Source organism: Enoplosus armatus, chromosome 16 (assembly GCF_043641665.1).
Source record: "Enoplosus armatus isolate fEnoArm2 chromosome 16, fEnoArm2.hap1, whole genome shotgun sequence".
Taxonomy (NCBI): Eukaryota; Metazoa; Chordata; class Actinopteri; order Centrarchiformes; family Enoplosidae; genus Enoplosus; species Enoplosus armatus.
In genome coordinates this window covers 22,172,997-22,193,743 of record NC_092195.1, presented here as the reverse complement: position 1 = coordinate 22,193,743, position 20,747 = coordinate 22,172,997, and the positions used below count along the sequence as shown (strand labels likewise).

Here is a 20,747-nt window from a genome sequence, read left to right as displayed (position 1 = left end):
GTATTGATGATCTGGTTTGTTCATGACTTTTATATTCTCAACATTTAATATAACAAGTAAAAACTATGAAAAGGAGAAAACTGCAGTTTTTACTGTGTGTTTGTTTTTAATCATAATTCCACACAAAGATCTGAAGAATAAATGAAATAAAAAACAAAATGCTTCTCAGATGTTCTCAGCTAAACGCTGCCACCTTTCTGGATTTTAAACCTGAACATGTGTTTGTGCTCAGATGAAGAGACAGTTTGAAACTGAATCCTCCTGTTGGTGTAAAAAATGTTGATAATAAAAATATTTACTGTTTGAATTTCTGCTGTTGTTGTTTTTCAGTCATCTGACAGGCAGCTGCTTTATTTTCCCTGAAACCGAAGAAATGCTGACTTTGTCACTTTTGGTCCGTTGATTTATTAAAACGACGTTGAGTCATTGATTCAAAAAGAAAGAGAAAACAGAAAACATTAGTTTAGATCTTTCTGGTATCAAAGACTGCAACTGATTCTTTTCATATTATGTTTGTGTGAAAATGTGATAATAAATAATAATAAAACGACCACTACGTTCTTTAATCTGACTGTTCCCCCTCCAGTCCAGCAGAGTTCGCTGTTCGCCCCCCCGCCCCCCCCCCCCCCCCCCCCCCGCGCTTCGCTCCCGTCAAGCGAAGAGTCGTCGACGCGGAAGTCAGTCTCTGTTTACGTCCCCGCTCGCTCTTTGTTCGTAGAAAAGGAGGAAAATGTGCGCCGTGCAACTGCTGCGGGTGTCGGTCCATGAGCGGATCAGCGCCGCCGCTGAAGACTTTCTGCTGCAGGTGGAAAAAGGAGAAGAACCGGCTGAAGTCCCGGCGCTGAGAGCGCTGCTCACCGAGCGGCTAACGGCGGCTGCGGAGGAGATCGTCGGTCTGTTTGAGGAAACCGTGGCGGAGTACGAAGACAGAGCTGAGCGGTCAGAGCGGGAGATCTGCCGCCAGAGGAGGCTGCTGGATGCCGTGCTGAAGCCCGAGGTCAAGCTGCACAGAGCAGGTCAGTCCCTGCACGCTGCACCCGGAGGACCCGCAGGCAGTACACATGCTAATGCTAATGCTAACATCGGCCCCGCAAACATCTCAGTTTTGACTTTCCTGACAGATGTTTGTGACGTCTTCTGTCTCAGTCTTAGAGACGGAGACGTGTCCTTCAGTCAAACATGAAAACATCTTTATTGAAACTGAAGTAAAACAACAGAAACGTTGTCACCAGGTAACAATTACAACTCCCATGAGCCTCAGTCAAGGCAGCGCCAGCAAAGCCTTATGGGAGCTGTAGTTTCAGATGCTATTAGAACAAGCAATGGTTTTGTTTTTATGCTTCAGCTCTTCCTGACCTCTAATATTAATTATGAGTGTCATTAATCCTGTTTTATTAACCGCAACGAATCTTATCTTATCTTTGAAATAAAGAACCATGAGCAAATATTTAAACTTAATTTATTATTCAATTAAATGTCTTGAAAAATAACACACACACGATTAAATATTAAATAACGAATTAAATAGTCATATGATATTTCAGTTGTTGCTGATTGGTTGTTTTGTCCTGCAGCACTGCATTAAGTAAACATTATTATTATTATTATAATTAAATCTGATCCATGAGCCTGAAACTGACGCCTCAGACGCTGAAACTGTTCAGAGACGGACGATCCTCCGTCAGCAGGAAACAGTCAAAGATCAGTGAAGCTGCATCTCTCAGAGTGTCACTGATATCACTGATGGTCTGGGCGGTCTTAATCGCCAGCTGCAGAGTCCTCCGGTCCTGGTCGGTCCACATCCCATACCAGTTTGTGATGTTTCCAGTCAGGATGTTTTCTGTTGCTCCTCAGTGAAAGAAAACATGCATCTTCTATCATGTGTTCCTGTCTTTCAGAGTGTCCTGCAGACGTCCAGCAGCTGTCGGTTAGTAAAGAAGAGGTTCCCCCTGAGCAGCAGGACTGGAGCCCCAGTCTGGACCAGGAGGACCCACCAGAGCCCCCACACATTAAAGAGGAACAGGAGGAACTCTGGACCAGTCAGGAGGGGGGGCAGCTTCGAGGGCTGGAGGAGGCTGATATCACCAGATTCACATTCAAGAGTGAAGAAGATGATGATGAAGAGAAACCTCAGTCCTCACAGTTTCATCAGAGCCAAACTGAACAGATGGAAACAGAAGCTGATGGAGAGGACTGTGGAGGACCAGAACCAGCCTGGAACTCAGATCCAGATAGACATTTAGAACCAGTTAGTGACGACAAGACTTCAGACTCCTCTGAGACTGAAGACAGTGATGGGGACTGGACACAAACAAATGCTCAGTCGGGTTTAGAGGGTCAGAAGAACAGTGAAGCCCCTGAAAGTGATGTTGGATCTTCAACGAAGGAGAGGCCCTTTCCTTGCTCGTATTGCGGTAAAAGATTTAGCCTCAAGGGAAACTTGAATAGACACATAAGAGACCACACAGGCGAGAGACCGTTTCCCTGCACCGGTTGTGATAAATCATTTAAAGACAGCGGATCCTTAACGGCACACATGAGGTGTCACACCGGAGAGCAGCCGTACAGCTGCTTGTTCTGTGGGAAGAATTTTAGTGGGCGGGGCAACATGACCAGACACATGAGGATCCACACAGGTGAGAAGCCGTTTACCTGCTCGGTGTGCAGTAAAAGTTTTCACGTAAAAGAACACCTCAACAGACACATGAAGTACCACACGGGGGAGAAACCGTTCAGTTGCACTGTCTGTGGAAAAGGTTGTGCTCAGAAAACAGACTTGAAGAAGCACATGAGGGTCCACACGGGAGAGAAACCCTTCAGTTGTCCGTTCTGCGGAAAGTGTTGTGCTGAGAAAGGAGACTTGACCAAACACATGAGAGTCCACACGGGAGAGAAACCGTTCAGCTGCAACATCTGCGGTAAAAGTTGTGCCCAAAAGGGGAGCCTGAAGATTCACATGAGAGTCCACACCGGAGAGAAACCCTTCAGCTGCTCCGTCTGTGGAAAATGTTTCACTGTTACGGGACATCTGAAGAGACACATGAAGCTGCACACGGCAGACAGCAGAGTGGCCGAGTCAGCAGAGCCTGAAGCTGACACTGTTGAAACACCGAACACGTCGTGATGCATCATCAGTCAAGTCTGTGAGGTGGTTCTGGACTCGTGTTCATCAAACCAGATCTTCATTATCTGATTGAGGTAGATTAACTGCTATCAGTGACTTCATTGATCATAAATACATTCATTGATAATGTAGAACATAATGCTGGTGGTGTAACGTCCAGAGAGCGTACTGGGGTTTAGTGGTGCTGCCTCTGTCCTCCTGAACCAGATCAAAATACAGCTCGTCCTTCATCGCGACACCTGTTGGTGAACTGAACCAGAATGTTCCAGTTGGTTAGCTTGGGTTGCACCGTGATGGCTGATGAAGTATGACACACTCTTTCTCAAGAGTCAGATTATCTGAGTAACAACAAGTCTTCTGATACAAACCAGAACCTGATACTCTAACAGGGCAGGCCGGGTCGACATAGCAGGTTTCTACTTGTTCAGGTGTCTTGTTTTTAAACCAAAACCAGGTGACGTGTCATCTGATCACGTCTGCAGTGTTTAAGCCTGAACGACGGTGAAAAGACCGTCATCAGAGAGAGGGGCAACAAGCCATGAAAGGAAGAAATAGGAATGACGTGTTCAGTTCTGCTTCCAAACCTGAAGCTGGAGAACTGTTCTTGTTAAGGGTTCAGTATGATTGAAAAGAACTAGACAAAGACGGGGACAAGTTACGACGAATCGTCCAAGTGGTCTTACAGAGGACTTTATGACCCCTAAAGTATAAAAAGATCAGTTGGAGTTTGAAAGTCCGAGGCTTTGATCCCAACAGTGTTGAAGAAGCTTAATGTAACTTAAGATCAAAAGTATTTCCTCTTTCTGGAGACTCGTCACAGATCATCACAGCTCCCTAAGCTGCATTGGTTAGTCCTGTTGAATTGGACTCTGGTTCATTTTCCCCCTTGTTACAATTAGTTTTGGCAGAACTGAACACCCTTTAGAGGAAGTGGTCTGGGCTCAGTCACCATAGATTCTGGTTTGTTTATGGTGGGAAAGTGATCTGACCTAAACCACAAGGTGTACTCTGAAGGTTTGAGCTAACCAGCTCCTGCAGCCTGGTGAAAACACAGCGAGTTACCAACTTATCTGGTGATCTGGACCAGAACGAACTATAGGATTGAAAACGCCCTTCAAATTCTGGAGGGCCGGTTGACCCAGACCCTGACCTGAGTCAGGTGATAATCTGAATCTCCGGCTTGATGAACACGGAGCCTGAACATGAAGAGATGAGTTACTGTTGCTGCTGTTATTCACGTGTTTGTTGCCTCAGTAGAATCATGTGCGCTGCTCGGGTGTCAAATCATTTAGAGATCCAGGATGTGGAAGAGTCGGACCAACAGCTGCAGGACCTGAAGAAGAGCAGCAGTTTGTCCTAAAGAGGAGGTCGTCTGTCGACTGGCGGGAACTTAACATGCTTTTTTACTGACACTTGTATAAATTCATATTTAAGGAGCCGCTCGATGTCTGAATGTTGTTCATATTTTCACCATTACAAAATGAAAGAACTCACCTTTAATCATAGCATGTTATTATATACAGAGGAAATAAAAATGATGAATATGAGCACTGAAAGTATTTAGCAGGAAGTCAGAGCTGCCTGGACGTTTTGTTTTTTTTTTGCCCTGAAATGTTTCTGACAAGTGGTTCATCCTTTCAACCAGCCACTTGTTTGTATTAATTTAAACCAATCATAATCGTCTTGTAGGGGTGGGGGTGGCAAGCACTGGCATTAAAATAGTTAAATCTCCGCTAAAGAAATGTCACATAAAATAGTAAACAACGTATGTAGACATTACATAACTTAACTTGAACATAACTTGATCATCGGTGTCCTGGAGGTGAAGCCTACCTACACTTTAGTCCTGGAGGAGCTCACTGGACCTGGTAAAAAACTTGTACACAGCTGGAAGAAACCACTTTCCCCACGCTGGACCCAGGAGCTTGTCTTAGAAATGGAGTTGGTTGGCTAAGCAGCCTGCAGGAAGCTCTGCCTGAGAAGACAACTGAAGGGGAAAGAAAGCCTGTTGGCCGTTAACATGTTTGGGACGAAGTTGAGATTTCATTTGAGCGAGGGATTATTCACAGATTAAAATATAACTTCAGTGATATTCTCTCTCTCTGTGGGAAATAAAACCTCTACAACCTCCTCTGGGACTCCTGGGTTGCCGTCGCATGCTTTTACTCTCAGTACGTACTATGAGTATTTGTACTCTGTGGTATTACTTCTTTACTGAAGTAAAAGTTCTGAGTACTTCCTGCACCGGTCTAGAAATCAGACGCTTTAAATGTTATGAATTTGCACGTGCAGTTTGTCCTCCAGTCCAGCAGAGTTCGCTGTTCGCTTTCTTCGACGCGGAAGAAGTCTGTCTGCTGTCAGTTTACCGCCTCCCTTCTCTTCGCTGCTGGAAACGTCAAAGTTCGCAGAAAAGGAGGAAAATGTGCGCCGTGCAACTGCTGCGGGTGTCGGTCCATGAGCGGATCAGCGCCGCCGCTGAAGACTTTCTGTTGCAGGTGGAAAAAGGAGACGAAGCGGCTGAAGTCCCGGCGCTGAGAGCGCTGCTCACCGAGCGGCTAACGGCGGCTGCGGAGGAGATCGTCGGTCTGTTTGAGGAAACCGTGGCGGAGTACGAAGACAGAGCTGAGCGGTCAGAGCGGGAGATCTGCCGCCAGAGGAGGCTGCTGGATGCCGTGCTGAAGCCCGAGGTCAAGCTGCACAGAGCAGGTCAGTCCCTGTTCGCTGCACCCGGAAAGACCCGAGCGATGCCGAGATCGCAACGCGATGCTAACGTGCACCGACTTCTAGCGTCACATGTCGACTTATTCTCGCACTTGTTCGACTTTTCACCGACAGGTACCGACCACAGCAGGTAGTTGAAGTCTTGACGTCACACTGGAAGGTGGTTAACTTCTGCTGTTGGCAGCTGTTCATCATGAAACCTGAACTCGTTTGGTAGCAAAGCTAACAGGGCTAGCCGCTGCTACATATTAGCCCTGCATGGCTAGCGCATGATAAACGAAAACAGTTTCAGTTGGTTAACATTAGAATAATATTATATTAACATTATATTAACATTAGAATAATATTATATTAACATTATATTAATATTGAAATAACATCGTATTGATATTAAAGTAATATCTCATTATATTAACACTAACCTCCAGGACCAATGGTCTGTTTCTAATAGAGGCCACTGTAGTCGAGCTGAATATTCATTAGTTTAGTAATAATCGTCATTAATCGTTGGAGTAACTTTTTAAACAAACATGTCGATCGTCTGTCGTTTGTGGCTGTTTGTTCTTTTCTGATTGATTTGTGTTCAAATGTGATATTAATATTCAGAGTGTGTATCTCCTGCTGCTTCATCTTCAACATGATGAAGACAAACAGTTTCTATCAGTTCAGCTCCGTTTCAACAGGAAGTCGTATTTCTACTTGGTCACGAGTTAAAGGTTAGTTTATAAAAAGAAGAAGAATGATGTTTGATTAGAAAGCAGTTGTAAGTGTTTCACAGGTGGCAAATTCAAATGAACAATTAAATTAAATTAAATATAATATTAAAAACATCAACATTAACTAGACCAGAATCCATCTGTCCATTTTCTGCTTCTTATCCGCCGCCGGATCTCACTCTGCAGAGGAGGAGTTCACTGGAACCGGATCGATTCATCCACCATCCATCGGACAATTCCTGGAAGACAGCGGCTCGAGATCCTTCATGTTCATCGTTTCAGGGAAGGAACCAACGGACTGACGTCCCAGTGGGGCTCCAGCCCTGACATGGACCCATTGGACTTGGTTTAGGCCTGAGCCATATTGGTCCGACCCTCCTCTCTTTGTCCTGTGTTTAAGAAACCATTAAACTCCCAGACTAACCTGTAAATGACAGATGAGATTGGTGTGTTATGCTAGTAGCGGCTAATGGTCAGCTCACTTCTGTCCTCTCCACCGGCGGCTGTGGCTCCGGAGGTGGAGCGGGTAAGGCTGGCGGTTCGAGCCGGTCCACATGTTGAAGTGTCCCTGGGCAAGACCCTGAACCCCAAATGGGTCCCAATGGTTTGCCAGCAGCCTGTGTGAACAGGTGAAGGAGCAGCAAAAACCTTGAAAAGTACTTTGGATGGAAGCTGCAGTAAATTTAGTCTTCAGCCCCACCAACGCTGACTGAAGTGACATTTATCAGACTTCTGTGGAGTTCAGCTTTAAACCCTCTCTACTTTCCCCTGCAGACGTCCAGCACAACCAGGACGACCCACCAGAGCCCCCACACATTAAAGAGGAGCAGGAGGAGCTCTGGACCAGTCAGGAGGGGGAGCAGCTTCGAGGGCTGGAGGAGGCTGATATCACCAGGTTCACATTCAAGAGTGAAGAAGATGATGATGAAGAGAAACCTCAGTCCTCACAGCTTCATCAGAGCCAAAACAGAAGCATGGAAGCTGATGGAGAGGACTGTGGAGGACCAGGACCAGCCAGGAACTCAGATCCAGATAGACATTTAGAACCAGATACTGATGAAGAGACTTCTTTTGTAGCTGAGACTGAGGTCAGCTGTGATGACTGGGAGGAGACGAGAGAACCTCAGTCAGGGTTGAACTCTCTGGAGGATAATGAAGTCCCTGTTGGTGATGTGGGATGCAGGTCTGGTGAGAAACCATTCAGCTGCTCTGAGTGTGGGAAACCTTTAGCTACAGTTACCTTCTGAAGAGACACGTGAGGACTCACACAGGGGAGAAACCATTTAGTTGCTCATTTGCGGTAAAAGATTTTCACAAAAAGGAAATATGATCTACCACATACGACACACAGGAGAGAAACGCTTCAGCTGCAGTGTTTGTGACAGGAGATTCACTTGGCTCTCAGGAGTCAAAAGACACAAGTGTGTTGATGAAACTGAGGACTGTGGAGGGACCAGAACCAGCCAGGAAATCAGATCCAGATAGATATAAAACCAGATACTGGAGACAAGACTTCAGACTCCTCTGAAGCTGAGACTGAGGACAGTGATGGTGACTGGCAGGAGACCAGAGGACCTCAGTCAGGTTATACTGGCAGTGCTGTTCATACTGGTAATAAATTTTGTAAGTGCTTCAAATGTGCTAAAATATTTGGCTGCAAGAAAAACCTGCTGACACACATGAGATGCCATGCAGCATAGAAACCTTTCAGCTGCTCAGTTTGTGAGAAACGTTTTTTCATGGAGCGACAGTTTACAGAAACACATGAGGATCCACCGAGGAGAGAAACCCTTCAGCTGCTCTGAGTGTGGGAAAAGCTTCATTCAAAAGGGGAATCTGCAGGTTCACATGATGACTCACACAGGAGAGAAACCCTTCAGCTGCTCAGTCTGTGATAAAGGTTTTGCTCAGTGCTCACATTTAATTGATCACATGAGATGTCACACGGGAGAGAAGCCCTTTAGCTGCTCAGTCTGTAACAACCAGTTTAGACTTTGGGGGGGGGGGGGAGACACATGAAGGTCCATGTGACCGAAGACTTTCAGCTGCAGCGTTCGTCACAAGAGATTTAAAGTTGGGGGTCAAACATCTGAAGTGTAGCAGGAGCAGCAGAAAGTGAAGCCTGTTGAGCTGACAACAACACGTCATGATGTCCAGATCAACAGGAGCGACTGCTGGTCTGGAACTATTCTGAACCACAGCGAGAGCACGTTCAGTCCCAGACTCCAACATTTATTCCATATCTGTTTCACCAGCTGTTGCAGAGATTCGACAGGGTTCCCTCTACGTGTTCCTAGCAGCAGCAGTAGTAGTAGCGGTAGTAGTAGCAGTAGTAGTAGCAGTAGTAGCAGTAGTAGTAGCAGCAGCAGCAGCAGCAGCAGCAGCAGTAGTCACAGTGCTCTGCCTCCGCTGCTCGAGGAAACTCGGATGACCTCTCTGGTCTCTTTCCTTGTTTAGAAAACTGCTAATCAAATTGAAAAGAGTCTTAAAATGTCCTGCAAACTGTGGATTCATGATCCTTGATGCTGTCAAGACGGTTCGAGGTCTCATGACCCACCAGCAGACCAACTGTGGCCTGTAACAGGAACCTTCAGTGCTGGACAGAACGAGACGCGACCCTGATGGACCTCAGCTGCTTTAACATGTAGAGAAACATGATGATTATGTGTTCTGGATCAGAGTCTGAAGCTCAGCCTGTCGGAGTTCAAAGGTGTTGAATCACAAAGAGAAATGATTCATGTCAGTTTATGTTTATATGTAAATAAACATTTAGGTTGTTACTAATAAAATGGACTTTGTCTTGTTTCTTTGTTTTATATACATATATATATATATATATCTATATATATATATATAGATATATATATATATACACTCACCCACACACACACAGTGGGGTCCAAAAGTCTGAGACCACATTGAAAATCTCAAATATTTTCACGTAAACCTGGAAATAATCACAAAGTTTGAGGATTTAGAAACATTTGAAAACAAGAAGTTATGACATGTAAAATGAAGAAGAAATATGTTGATTCTGCACTATTTTTAGGTCGGCAATCAAATTAAAGTAAATTTGTGGCATTGACCAACTGAACTCCTTCGTCCAAAAGGTCAGATGTCTTTGAGTTGCAGTGCATGGAACTCTAAAACACTTTGCAGAAACGGGATCAGTTGTATCCAAAGCTCGATCAGGCAGACCAACAGTGACCACACCATCAGAAGATCAATACAACAAGCTTAGTTCCCCAAGAGATAGAAAAGCACCTTCATCACAGATACACAATCTGCTAAATAAAGAACGCCACACTCCAATCAGCAAAAGGCCTGTCAAAAGAAGGCTGTCTTGTAGTGGTCTCAGAGGACCAGTAGCAGTCTCTAAACCACTTCTCAGAAGGGGAAACAAGGCCAAACTCTTGGGGTGGGCTAAGAAACAGCAGCATTTTACTGTGGATGAAGAAAAGTCCTATTTACTGATGAATCCAGGTTAGAGATTTCTGGCAGTAACAGAAGGGTGTATGTAAGGAGACGAGCAGGAGAGAGAATGATACCGCAGTGGATCAAATCAACAGGGAAACATGGTGGAGAGAATATTCAAGTCTGGGGGGGTTTGCCTACTCTGGAGTTGGACCCCTGCAGGGAATGGACTACGCCCTGACCAAGGAGAAGCACCACTCCATCCTTCAGAGACATGCTGTACCCTCTGGTCTGCATCTTTGTGGAGAGGGATTCATACTGCAGCAGGATAAGGACCCCAAACACACCTCAGAGCTTTGCAAGAACTACTTGAAGACCAAAGAAGACCAAGGAGTCCTGACTGTCATGGACTTTCCTCCACAGTCACCTGACCTCAACCCCTTTTAACTATTTATGGGGGCACTTGAAGACTCAGAAAGCCAAGCCTTCTGTGACATCACAAGAAGCCCTCTGGAACATTGTCAGGTCATGCTGGGATAACATGGGTCATCAGGTTTGGCACAAACCTGTGGAGTCCATGCTGTCATTAAAGCAAAAGGGGGACATACCAAAGACTAAGAGTCTCTGAAATCCTTGAACATCTTTCAAAGATTCAACTTTTCACTCCTGTTGTTGAGCTGATATTATCATTTGTAATGAAAACGAATAGTATTACATTCAAACAAATGAAAATAGAAGAATCTTGACAAGTGGTCTGAGACTTTTGGACTCCAGTGTGTGTGTGTGTGTGTGTGTGTGTGTGTGTGTGTGTGTGTGTGTGTGTGAATATATATATATATATTCCATATTCCATGAAAATGGAAACAAAGTTGAGATATATATATGTATCTCAACTTTGTTTCCATTTTAATGGATGAAACCAAGCATGCATTTGTACTGGAGATCTGATCCACCCAGATGTCTTGATACTTTGATGAAAGTATATAACTGAAGTGAATTAAAGTAGATGAATATGACATATTCTCACCATCTGTAGGAAAAACAAACAAAGCTTTCACCCTTTCTCAGAGGCTGCAGTATGTTTTGTTGCTCTCTCAGTCCATTAAAGGAAAAATGCCCAAAAAAGTAATCTTAAAGACAACCAAAATGTATTTTCAGCTATAAACTGCCATCACAGGTCAGTTTTGTGTTTTTTCTTATAACTTATTCTGACTTGATATTGACTTTGGGCCTTGTGGTTATATATACACACTGTATATGTATATACAGCTTGAGGACAGCAGAGCAGAAAATCAAGAGGCTGCCATCTGTTGGACATTAATAAGTTACTTTGGAACTACAGAAACACTGAAAGCTGAAGACTTCAAACTGGCTCTTTAGTCACATGACCATGTTGGACCAATCAGTTCAGCTCCACAACACAACTTGATTAGAGCAGAGATGTCACAGGTCAACACAACATGATGCCTCTGTTCCTGTCTTTCAGAGTGTCCTGCAGATGTCCAGCCGCTGTCGACCCGTAAAAAAGAGGTTCCCCCAGAGCAGCAGGACTGGAGCCCCAGTCTGGACCAGGAGGACCCACCAGAGCCCCCACACATTAAAGAGGAACAGGAGGAACTCTGGACCAGTCAGGAGGGGGGGCAGCTTCGAGGGCTGGAGGAGGCTGATATCACCAGGTTCTCACTCAAGAGTGAAGATGATGATGAAGAGAAACCTCAGTCCTCACAGCTTCATCAGAGCCTAACTGAACAGATGGAAACAGAAGCTGATGGAGAGGACTGTGGAGGACCAGGACCAGCCTGGAACTCAGATCCAGATAGACATTTAGAACCAGATACTGACGACAAGACTTCAGAGTTTTCTGTAGCTGAGATTGAAGTCAGCTGCGATGACTGGGAGGAGACCAGAGGACCTCCGTCAGGTTTGACCTCTGTGACACATCATGAAGTCCCTGTCAGTGAGGTGGGATGTAATCCTCCTGACAAACCTTTCAGCTGCTCTGAATGTGGTAAAACATTCACAAAAAAAGGATTTCTGGAGACACACTTAAGAACACACACGGGGGAGAAACCGTTCAGCTGCTCAGTGTGTGGAAAGAAATATGCAAAGAAGGGATATCTGGTCCAACACATGGCCGTCCACAGAGCAGAGAAACGACTCAGTTGCAGCATTTGTCACAAAAGACTTGTTTGGCACTCAGGAGTTGAATGCCATCAGTGTGTTGGAGGCTTTTCTTCAGCTTCATCACGTGACACGAGAGGCAGATCACCGAGTGTCTCTGAGTGTGACAAACGGCTCTGCTACAGTCATCATCTGAAGAGAGACACGGCAGCTCACACAGAAGACAATCTATTCAGTTGCTCAGTTTGTGGTAGAAAGTTCACACAGAGGGGATATCTGATCCAACACATGGCTCGTCACACTGGGAAGATACGATTCCGCTGCTGTGTTTGTGACAAAAGGTTTGCTTGGCGTCATGAACTCAAAAGCCACAAGTGTGTCGGTGATTCATCACAGCTTCATCCAACTGAGAGCAGAGAGGCGGAGCCTCCAGCTGGAGCTGATGGAGAGGACTCTGGAGGATCAGATTCTGATGACAAGACTTCAGACTCCTCTGAACCTGAGACTGAAGTCAGAGACGATGACTGGAAGCAGACCAGAGAACCTCAGTCACGTTTAAACTCTGAGACGCTTAATGAAGTCCCTGTCAGTGACGTGGGAAGCAGCACTGAGAGGAAATCCTTCATCTGTTCTGAGTGCGGGAAAACATTCTGCGGTGAGGAAAATCTGAAGACACACATGAAAACTCATGCAGGAGAGAAACCATTCAGCTGCTCATTCTGTGAGAAAGGCTTCACCCAAAAAGGATATCTGACAAACCACATGGCGGTCCACACGGAGGAGAAACGATTCCTTTACTGTGTTTGTGGCAAAAGATTTGCTTGGCGATATAATCTCCAAAACCACAAGTGTGTTGGTGAGTCGTCGCAGCTTCATCCAGGAGAGAGGAGCAGAGAGGAAGAGGAGGAGGAGCCTCCAGCCAGCAGCTCAGATACCTTAGACTCCTCTAAACTTCAGATTCAAGTCAGTGCTGGTGATTGTGGGGAGACCCGGAAATCTCAATCAAGTGTGAACAGTAGTGAAGTCCTGGAAGGTGACGCTGCGGAGAGACCATTCAGCTGCTCTCAGTGCAGTAAAAGATTCCGTCGCAAGAAAAATCTGCAGGAACACATGAGAATTCATACGGGAGAAAAACCGTATGGCTGTTCAGTGTGTATGAAATATTTCTCGTGCAGTGGATCGTTAAGAAAACACCTGAGAATCCACACCGGAGAGAAACCCTTCAGCTGCTCGGTGTGTGGGAACCGCTTCACTGAAAGTGGACATCTGAAGGTTCACATGAGGACGCACACCGGAGAGAAACCCTTCAGCTGCTCCGTTTGTGGTAAAAGTTTTACCTGGAGGCAAAGCTTTAATAATCACATGAAGTATCACACAGACACGACTAGAGACAAGAATTAGAAACACGTTAAGTTTAGTTTAGTTACGTCCGCGATGGAGACCTCTACCCCAGAGCAGGTTTACAGTTCAGTCATCACTGTCTCTTCTTTGTTGACACTGAAAGTGAAGACTGAATCTGAACTTTCTAACTGGATCTAACTGCACATTCAATCTCAGCTTTCAGCTGCTCACACTGTAAACATCGTCTGAATGTAGGCTGAAGACGTCAGACGCTGTTGATCTGAGAATCACTTCACGTTGAAGCCTACTGAGACCAGGGTCTCTGGGATGTCCTGAAGCCCCTCGTGCCTTTTCTGTTTGAGGAGTCCTGGTTCGATGTCACATGACCCAGCAGCAGACTGACGGCGGGGTCCTGTCAGTCTACAACACTCACACTGAGCTGCATCACTGGTTCATGTCGAGATGTTGAACATTTCATAGAAACTGTCTGTTTCACGCTGGTGTGGTCTCACTGGACTAAAACAAGCAGGATCGTTACCATGGTAACAGTATCTGAGGGTGAATACGTTTCTGCCATGATGAATAACAATGTGTGATCTCTAGAGACACATTTAATGAACTGGAACATTTTCATGTTTAATGAGTAGAATGATGATTCTATTGTACTTGAATCAGTTCTTCCTGTGTCGTGTTACATCGATCAGCTGTTTGAATGTGTTGAATCCACTTTGTAACGAACAAGAAACATAATCATTCATGTCAGTTTTGGTTCTGTGTTTCCTGAAGTTTGATGTCATGATCACTACAGTTTCTTCTAGAAAAAGAGTTTGTTTCTTTGTTGCTTCAGACAGCAGAAAAGAAAAAGTTGGATCTAAACTGTTCGTTTGTCTTTAGACTTGAGACTTGACTGAATTCAACTTAAACAATAAGAAGCGGAAATCTTTGTGGCCTGGAAATGTTCATCAGTTCTGTGTCTCAGCTCAGACTGCAGCTGCTGGTTTCTGACACCAGAGGGCAGAACATCATCACGTGAAGCCAACAGCTGATTTTCTTTAAGAAACAGAAGTGATCGTCAACATGCGACTCACGACAACATTTAAAGAAACAGATGTTGATCTCGAGGTAATTAAGATCAATAACAAAACATGAAAAGTGACGACAGGTGGACATATGAACAACATGCTGAGTTATCTGATGTACTGATGTGGATCTCTGTGTGTTCTCTAGAGATGGAGGAGTCACACTTTCACTCCGTCTGTCCTCCACTGGTTAGTAGCTTAGCACCAGCTTCATTAGCACAGCAGCAAACATGCAAACCAGGTCTGGGTTTGAAACCAGGTCCAGATCTCCTTTTCATATCAGGGTTCTGTTGATCTTTGAGAGCCGCAGAAGACAAAAGAAAACTAAATGCTGTTTCTGTTGTTCTTTAGATCGGGCCAAAACCGGACAACACGCTTCCGGTTCACCCCTGACCTTCAGAATAAATGTCTTTTTCTAATGAACGTTTAATAAATTAGAACAGTAAAACACGATAACAGAAGTTACAAAACACCTCCTCAAACATCGACATAAACACGCGAGACCAAAAGTCAACATTAGAATCTCGGTCTGCGGGACGATCCTCAAAGAGGGTTTTATTTTGAAACTTGTACCCGGAAGTGATAGTTGATATTTACGTGAGCAGTCGGCGGGCTGCAGCCGTTAAAACCGAACAACAGAAGAAAAGTCGTCGAGTGAAGATGGACCGAAACCGCAGACTGCTGCATGTGGTTTTAAACCCTGAAATAAGGCTGCCAGGAGAAGGTTTGTTCTCTTCCTACAGCGGGAAACGTGTTCACCGCGATGCTAATGTTGCTAAGCTATGGTTAGCTAAACCATTCCTACACAGTCTGAAGAGAATGTGTTTTCATCAGAGGGTTCATGTCTTCTGGACATCAGGAGCGGTTGTATGATACATGTTCGTTATTTCATGTTTCTGGATGTTTATTAGTGAAAGAGCAGGAGAAATAAATCCGCTCCGAATGCTTTGCATGAAGTCTGCTGGAGCTGAGGAAGACTTCAGGTTCAGGACGGCGTCCTCAGGCTGAGGGACAGATACTGAACCATCTCTCAGAAAAATACTCAAGTCAGGCTGTAAAACCGGAAACAAAAGAGTTTCATGATTCATTCATTGTCGGATCATCAACATCTATAAATAATACTTCATCTCCTACAGCAGCGTGTGGCTGTCACCATGACAACAAATATTTGCTCAGTGTCTTCGAACAATATTACATATCGTCATATATTATCATGTCGTCATCCTGTAATTGAAAAGGAGAATATCTCATGTTATTATGACATAGTTTCTCATTATTAATAATAACTAATGATTCCGTTTTTACTAGAAACTTTTCTTGTGATAACAACACATCACTTTAACTTGTTTTATCACGAACTCAACATCTTATTAAAACAAACGTTCTCATAACCTGATGAGTTGGTATGTTGTTATAACAACAAACTGTTATATGGTGTTGAAATGAGAGAAAGGTCCATCGTTGCCTGAAGAGACACTGTAGTGAGGGGCTTCATGTAAACATGACTGACAAACATGTAAACACGACTGACAAACATGTAAACATGACTGACAAACATGTAAACATGACTGACAAACATGTAAGTCGACTGATAAACATGTAAACATGACTGATAAACATGTAAACATGACTGACAAACATGTAACATGACTGATAAACATGCAAACATGACTGATAAACATGTAACATGACTGATAAACATGTAAACATGACTGACAAACATGTAAACATGACTGACAAACATGTAAGTCGACTGATAAACATGTAAACATGACTGATAAACATGTAAACATGATTGACAAACATGTAACATGACTGATAAACATGTAAACATGACTGATAAACATGTAAACATGACTGATAAACATGTAACATGACTGACAAACATGTAAACATGACTGACAAACATGTAAACATGACTGATAAACATGTAACATGACTGATAAACATGTAAACATGACTGACAAACATGTAAACATGACTGACAAATATGTAAACATGACTGACAAACATGTAAGTCGACTGATAAACATGTAAATATGACTGATAAACATGTAAACATGACTGATAAACATGTAACATAACTGGTAAACATGACTGACAAACATGTAAACATGACTGACAAACATGTAACATGACTGATAAACATGTAAACATGACTGACAAACATGTAAATATGACTGATAAACATGTAAGATGACTGATAAACATGTAACATGACTGATAAACATGTAAACATGACTGATAAACATGACTGACAAACATGTAAGTCGACTGATAAACATGTAAGATGACTGATAAACGTGTAAACTTGGCTGACAAACATGTAAATATGACTGATAAACATGTAAACATGACTGGCAAACATGTAACATGACTGACAAACATGTAAACATGACTGACAAACATGTAAATGTGACACAGCATTGTTTATAGGCATCTAGAGGTGTAATGGTACACTAAACGGTTTGGTTTGTACCTTGGTTTTGTGGTCACGTTTCAATGCGCTTCAGGTACAGCAGGGAAAACAAAAAAATGAGAAAATTATATTTTTTGTTATTTATTTTGAAAAATGTAAACATTCAACAGTGGCTCATTGGCCATAATTCTTACTGTAACAGTTGATGCACTCAAATACTGACATATTGTCAAGAAAAATAAATAATTGACACAAATGTCAGTAATGCTCCATCTAAGACTCTGTGATGTTGATAACTCCTGAACAACTGCAACTTGGGCTGGTTTATACAGAGAAGGACGCAGTGGGGAGGAGGACTCTCCTTCCAGTCTGGTTTTGTCTCGTTCCGCTAATTGAATAAGAATAAAAGAATAAGGAGAAACATTAAGGATCACAACCACGCTAACCAGGCTAGGGTTCACAGTGATATTAACGTCTGTCTGTGTTTCAGTTTTACCGTCAGATGTCCGACAAGTGATTGTTGGTGAAGAAGAGCAGCAGGACTGGAGCCCCAGTCTGGACCAGGAGGGCCCACCAGAGCCCCCACACATTAAAGAGGAACAGGAGGAACTCTGGACCAGTCAGGAGGGGGAGCAGCTTCGAGGGCTGGAGGAGGCTGATATCACCAGGTTCACGTTCAAGAGTGAAGAAGATGATGAAGAGAAACCTCAGTCCTCACAGCTTCATCAGAGCCAAACTGAACAGATGGAAACAGAAGCTGATGGAGAGGACTGTGGAGGACCAGGACCAGCCAGGAACTCAGCTCCAGATAGACATTTAGAACCAGTTAGTGATGACAAGAGTTCAGACTCCTCTGAGACTGAAGTCAGTGATGGGGACTGGGAGGAGACCAGAGACCCTCAGTCTGGTTTAGTCCCTGTTAGTGACATTAACTGTAATCCTATTGAGAGATCATTCAGCTGCTCTGAATGTGGTCAAAGATTCGGCCGCAAGCCACATCTGAATGCACACATGAGAATTCATACGGGAGAGAAACCGTTCAGCTGCTCCTTTTGTGGTAAAAGATTTTCTCAAAAGGGAAACTCAATAAGTCACATGAGACTTCACACAGGAGAGAAACCTTTCAGCTGCTCTGTCTGTAAGAAACGTTTCAGATACAGCGGAGATGTTAGCAGACACATGAGAATCCACACAGGAAAGAAAACATTCAGTAGCACTCACACAGGAGCAGAACCAGCTGGGACCACAGATCCAGGTCGTCATTTAGAGCCGGTTACTAACGATAAACCTTCAGAAGCTGATACTGAAGCTAACGTTGAAGGTTGGAAGGAGAGTCGGGAGCTTGAGTCAGGTTTAAACCCTCTGATGAACGACGAGGCCTCTGTTAGTGGCGTGAGTTGTAACACTGACAAGGAGTCATTCAGCTGCTCCCAGTGTGAGAGAACATTTTGCCGCAGGGACCATCTGATGAGTCACATGAGAACTCACACAGGAGAGAAACCATTCAGTTGCTCAGTTTGTCACAAACGTTTCAGCTGCAGTGGAAACATTTTGGCACACATGAGGATTCACACAGGAGAGAAACCGTTTGAATGCTCATTTTGTGGCAAACGTTTCAGCCAGAAAGGAACTTTGCAGCTCCACATGAGGATTCACACAGGAGAGAAACCGTTTAGTTGTCCATTCTGCAATAAAAGGTTTGCACATAAAAGACGTATGACGCTGCACATGTCAGTCCACACAGAGGAGAAACGCTTCAGCTGCAGCACTTGTGACAAAAGATTCACTTGGTACACGCAGCTCAAAACCCACAAGTGTGTCGGTGAGTCGTCGCAGCTCCGTCAGAGTCAAACGGAGAAGAAGGTTCCTGCCAAGGAATCATTTAGCTGCACTGAGTGTGGTAAGAAGTTCAGCCTGAAGGGAAATCTGAAGACACACATGAGAATCCACACAGGAGAGAAACCATTCAGCTGCTCAGTCTGTGGTAAAAGTTTTAAACAAAACGTTCATCTTACAGAGCACATGACAATTCACACAGGAGAGAAACTGTATAAATGCAGTGTTTGTGGCAAAGGGTTCAACAAGAAGTTACTGGTCAAAAACCACACGTGTGTTTAATGTTTGGACACTCCTGTCAGACCTCTTCACGTCCTCAATTCATGGATTTATATTCACAAAGATAACGAGTGAGTGGGGGGCGAGTGTGTCTGCTGGCTGTAAACATCCTCCTGTGTAGAGGGCAAAAATAAAGATTTGAACAAGTGCACAACCTCTGCTTTATAGCGCTGAAATATTTTACTTTGAAAACTGTTTATGTGGTCATTCTTTGAATATATTTTTGAATTTGTAGTTTTTCAGTATTAGATACTTGGATTGTTCCAGCAGCTTCTGTAACTGAAACTTTCTCTCAGAAAAAGACATGGAGGTTATATTCACTACAGCAGCGACTGTTTGAAACTAAAACTTCTGTGGTTTCAACAAAGTTAAACAAAGAACTACAGCTGCTGTCAGTATTTCAGTGTGGCAGCGCAGGTACTTTAACTTTTGTCCAAATCCATAAAACTCACCATCGCTGTCCTCTGAGGTTCCATTTGAACATGAATAAACATTGAGCGTCAAGTAGTGATTAAATCTGTTAGGTCAAAATAAAAGGAAGAGAAGAAGAAGAGCTGCTCTGATTGTTGAATCTCCTTCATGATGAAACTGCTTGTCAGCTTGTAATTATTACTACAAGTGGTTAATTATGTAGCAGTCGTCACTAAATATGGTACTTGATAATGTATTATTATTATTATTATTTCAAACTTAGTCGAAGTTCAGCGAACTGACAGTTGGAGATCATGAACTGTCTGATGACGCCCTCGCGTTCAACATAATGTGCTTGAATTTATTCTGTAACTGACTTTCAATAAACGTAAGGAACACAGAGAACGTCTGTCTGCTGTGTCTTTCACTGACCCTCAGTCAGTTCAGTCACCGTCATCAGGTTCATGTTTATTTGCCCTGTTCTTCTGTTTGCCTTTTATGAAGGCTTCTAATGAAGATCATGATGTTGCAGATGCCCCCCCCCCCCCGCAAGAGATGACGTGTCCCACACCTGTGCACACAGAACGGGCGGAGCTTCCTCTATTTAAGATCCATGTTGAATGAAACGTTAGTCTGATCAATGAATCAGGATCTTTCCAACACACCTGCACCAGAGACACGTGGATGTGTGATTATCTCAAATAAAACATAATTTTACCTTTGAAGAAATGCATGGAATCAATTAGCGTGCTGACTCAGGTATATGTTCACATGTACATGTATGTAATGTTTTGTTTCTTGGCGAATGTTCATACGAGCGTGTAAAAAATGGACTTCGTTATGTGCACTGATACAATATGAAGCAGAGTATGTGGACGTACGTGTGCATCTGGACACAAACACAAACAGCAGCATTTGTATCATTGATGTTTTTATTAGTAAATAATATAAATCTGATTCAGTTCCATGTGTTCATTCAGCTCCACAGATGGCTGCTGAAACTGACAGATCTGATCAGAGTTGGTTTTGAACACAGAAACTTTCAGGAAATTATAGAACTGTACAAAAGGTTAGTTTCAGTTGAATTTAACTGTCAATCAAATGAATTCATCAGGATTTTACATGAAATTACAGAGTTTCCTGCAGCTCCCTCTCTCGCCCTCCAGAAGCTTATATAGAAGTATATTCAGAGCTCTGGTTTACAGGTCTGCAGGAGTGTTCTACCTCTGATGGCATGAGAGTGTATTGATTATTGATTATCATCTGACAACAAGCACAACCCCAGA

The 20,747-nt window shown here is 43.7% G+C and overlaps 2 protein-coding genes and 1 pseudogene across 2 annotated transcripts; all 3 read left to right on the top strand.

Annotated features, from left to right (window-relative positions):
- Positions 1 to 730: 730 nt before the first annotated feature.
- Positions 731 to 11,719, top strand: LOC139299324 (zinc finger protein 721-like; annotated as a pseudogene).
- LOC139298526 (zinc finger protein 84-like) lies at positions 11,713 to 14,301 on the top strand. Its single transcript, XM_070921168.1, has one exon. It carries the CDS (start codon positions 11,728 to 11,730, stop codon positions 13,495 to 13,497), a length of 1,770 nt encoding a protein of 589 aa, XP_070777269.1. The 5' UTR covers positions 11,713 to 11,727; the 3' UTR covers positions 13,498 to 14,301.
- Positions 13,977 to 18,968, top strand: LOC139299323 (zinc finger protein 3-like). Its single transcript, XM_070922217.1, is given in 4 exon segments — positions 13,977 to 13,995; positions 17,426 to 18,114; positions 18,412 to 18,678; positions 18,680 to 18,968. Coding segments are annotated over 4 exon segments (1,149 nt in total). The 3' UTR covers positions 18,854 to 18,968.
- Positions 18,969 to 20,747: the final 1,779 nt, after the last annotated feature.

Bases quoted from the DNA above. Each gene is read 5' to 3' on its own strand.
- LOC139298526 (XM_070921168.1), top strand. From the start codon at position 11,728: ATGGAAACAGAAGCTGATGGAGAGGACTGTGGAGGACCAGGACCAGCC.